This window comes from Macadamia integrifolia, unplaced genomic scaffold (assembly GCF_013358625.1).
Source record: "Macadamia integrifolia cultivar HAES 741 unplaced genomic scaffold, SCU_Mint_v3 scaffold1907, whole genome shotgun sequence".
Lineage (NCBI taxonomy): Eukaryota > Viridiplantae > Streptophyta > Magnoliopsida > Proteales > Proteaceae > Macadamia > Macadamia integrifolia.
In genome coordinates, this window is record NW_024868412.1 from 75,024 (window position 1) to 76,882 (window position 1,859).

A 1,859-nucleotide genomic window follows, 5' to 3' on the forward strand; every position below is an offset into this window, starting at 1 on the left:
AAATCCAACGGTCCAAAAGACACCCCTCACAAGATTCCTATATGAGGGGTCCGACCGGAAAACCTCTATATATATATTTTACCTGACTGAAAACTAGCAAATGGTATATAATCTTAATTGGTTTCAGTCGTCTAATCTATTTATTTAATTTCAGTGTGCGTGTTTTTTTATTTTTTTCCGTAAAATTTCAGTGTATTGAAGATACATAACAACACCACCACCAAGTCACCAACAACAATTTAGCTTCAGCGCTTACATAGATCCTTAGATCCTTGCCCTTCAATCAGTCTTTATTCCACGTCATACACTGAATGATGCGATTTGATTGGCTCACTCCGCCTTGATGTGGTAACTGTAATCTACAAAATTGTTCTAAACCATAAATAGAAAACACCTCACCGGTGGAATCCGGTGCACTCCCTTTGTGGAAGTGTGGAACAGTTGCAGTGGATGTATGCGTTTTGAGTATTACTAGTCACTCAATCAATCCCCACACCAGACTACCAGAGTGAAGAGCGGAGAGTCTAGTAGGCTCGACTGCTCAAGGAATCATGGAAGCTTCGATTGGTGCTCCTACGCGAATTCTCAACTTATCGTCTGAACCCGACACCGAGAAGATCAAGCGGAAGCTCCTCCGGAAGGGCATTTTCCCTACTCCCAAGATCGTCCACACCTTGCGGAAGAAAGAAATCCAGAAATTCACCCGACAATCCAAGCGCATCGCCGACAAGAATAAAGCCCTTGGAATCGAAAATCCCCTCTCTGAATCTCAGAGCCAGCTCATAGCCGAACAAGCTCACTTCCAAGACATAGCTCGCGAATACAAAACCATCACCCAGGACTTCAAAGTCAAGCCAAGAACCGGAGATAAATCTGCAGTCCCGATGGTTGGGTTGCCTTGGGAGAGCTCGGCCAGGACTGCTTTCAGAGAACTTGCGAGTTCGAGCAAGGAGTACAGCGGAGACAACATTAAGGCAGAGCATTTGGAGGAACTCCACCAAATTCTTTCCCAGCGTAACCGTTCGAGTCTTCGGTGGCTTTTGGATGACGATACTGAAGAAGAATGTCGTTCCCAATTCGAGCAGGATAGGCGCTCTCCCGCAAAACGTCGGGGGGGAGAAGCTGATGCAATTCGGTTCCTCATAGACAGGTAGTTGATGTTTATCACTGGTTTCGATAGCCTCTTCTTTTTTTTTTTATTAATACTTATTGTCTCTACGTCAAATGGTTGATCTTGGCTGATTATGGGTTTCTGGTATAGGTTAAGTTCTACAGATCTTAGTATGCGGGACTGGAAATTTTCTAGGTTGATGAGCCAGTCGGGGTTGCAGTTTACTGAACGCCATCTGCTTCACATTGTTGAAGGACTAGGGGCTGTTGGCTGTTGGAAACATGCTTTATCTGTTGTGGAATGGGTGTATAACCGTAAGGATAACAAATATCGTAAGAGCAGGTAGTTTCTTTGCAACTTTTCACTTACAAACAATTCTCTGCTTCTTCTGAGATCTTTTTATACTCTCTTGCTCTGTATTATTTTCTGGAATTTCTTCCAAAAAGGAGGAATACATCTTCCTACATTTTCCAACTATGTGGTTTATATTTCTATTTATAGAATACTTTGTTGCCGTGTATACTTGTTGCTTCTCATCCCTCTTTGTGCTGTTAATGGATTGTAAACATGATTAACATTGTCCTTTCTCACTGTATCCTTGTACTTTGGACATCTCTAAATATTATATACCCTGCGCTGTTATTGGGATTCTTTTGTTCTTGATGGATGGTACGTTTTGTTACAGTGATGCCATTGAGGTATATCATTGCACATTGAATTGTGTCCCATTCTTCTTCTTTTTTTTTTT

The 1,859-nt window shown here is 42.1% G+C and overlaps 1 protein-coding gene across 1 annotated transcript in view; it reads left to right on the top strand.

Annotated features, from left to right (window-relative positions):
* Positions 1 to 379: 379 nt before the first annotated feature.
* The window catches only part of LOC122065162 (pentatricopeptide repeat-containing protein At5g67570, chloroplastic-like), an 11,180-nt gene continuing 9,700 nt past the window's right edge, over positions 380 to 1,859 (top strand). The window contains exons 1-2 of the mRNA XM_042628966.1: positions 380 to 1,150; positions 1,262 to 1,453. Of these exons, the coding sequence (XP_042484900.1) occupies positions 552 to 1,150; positions 1,262 to 1,453 (791 nt within the window). The 5' untranslated portion in view covers positions 380 to 551. The remainder of the gene's footprint in view (positions 1,151 to 1,261; positions 1,454 to 1,859) is intronic.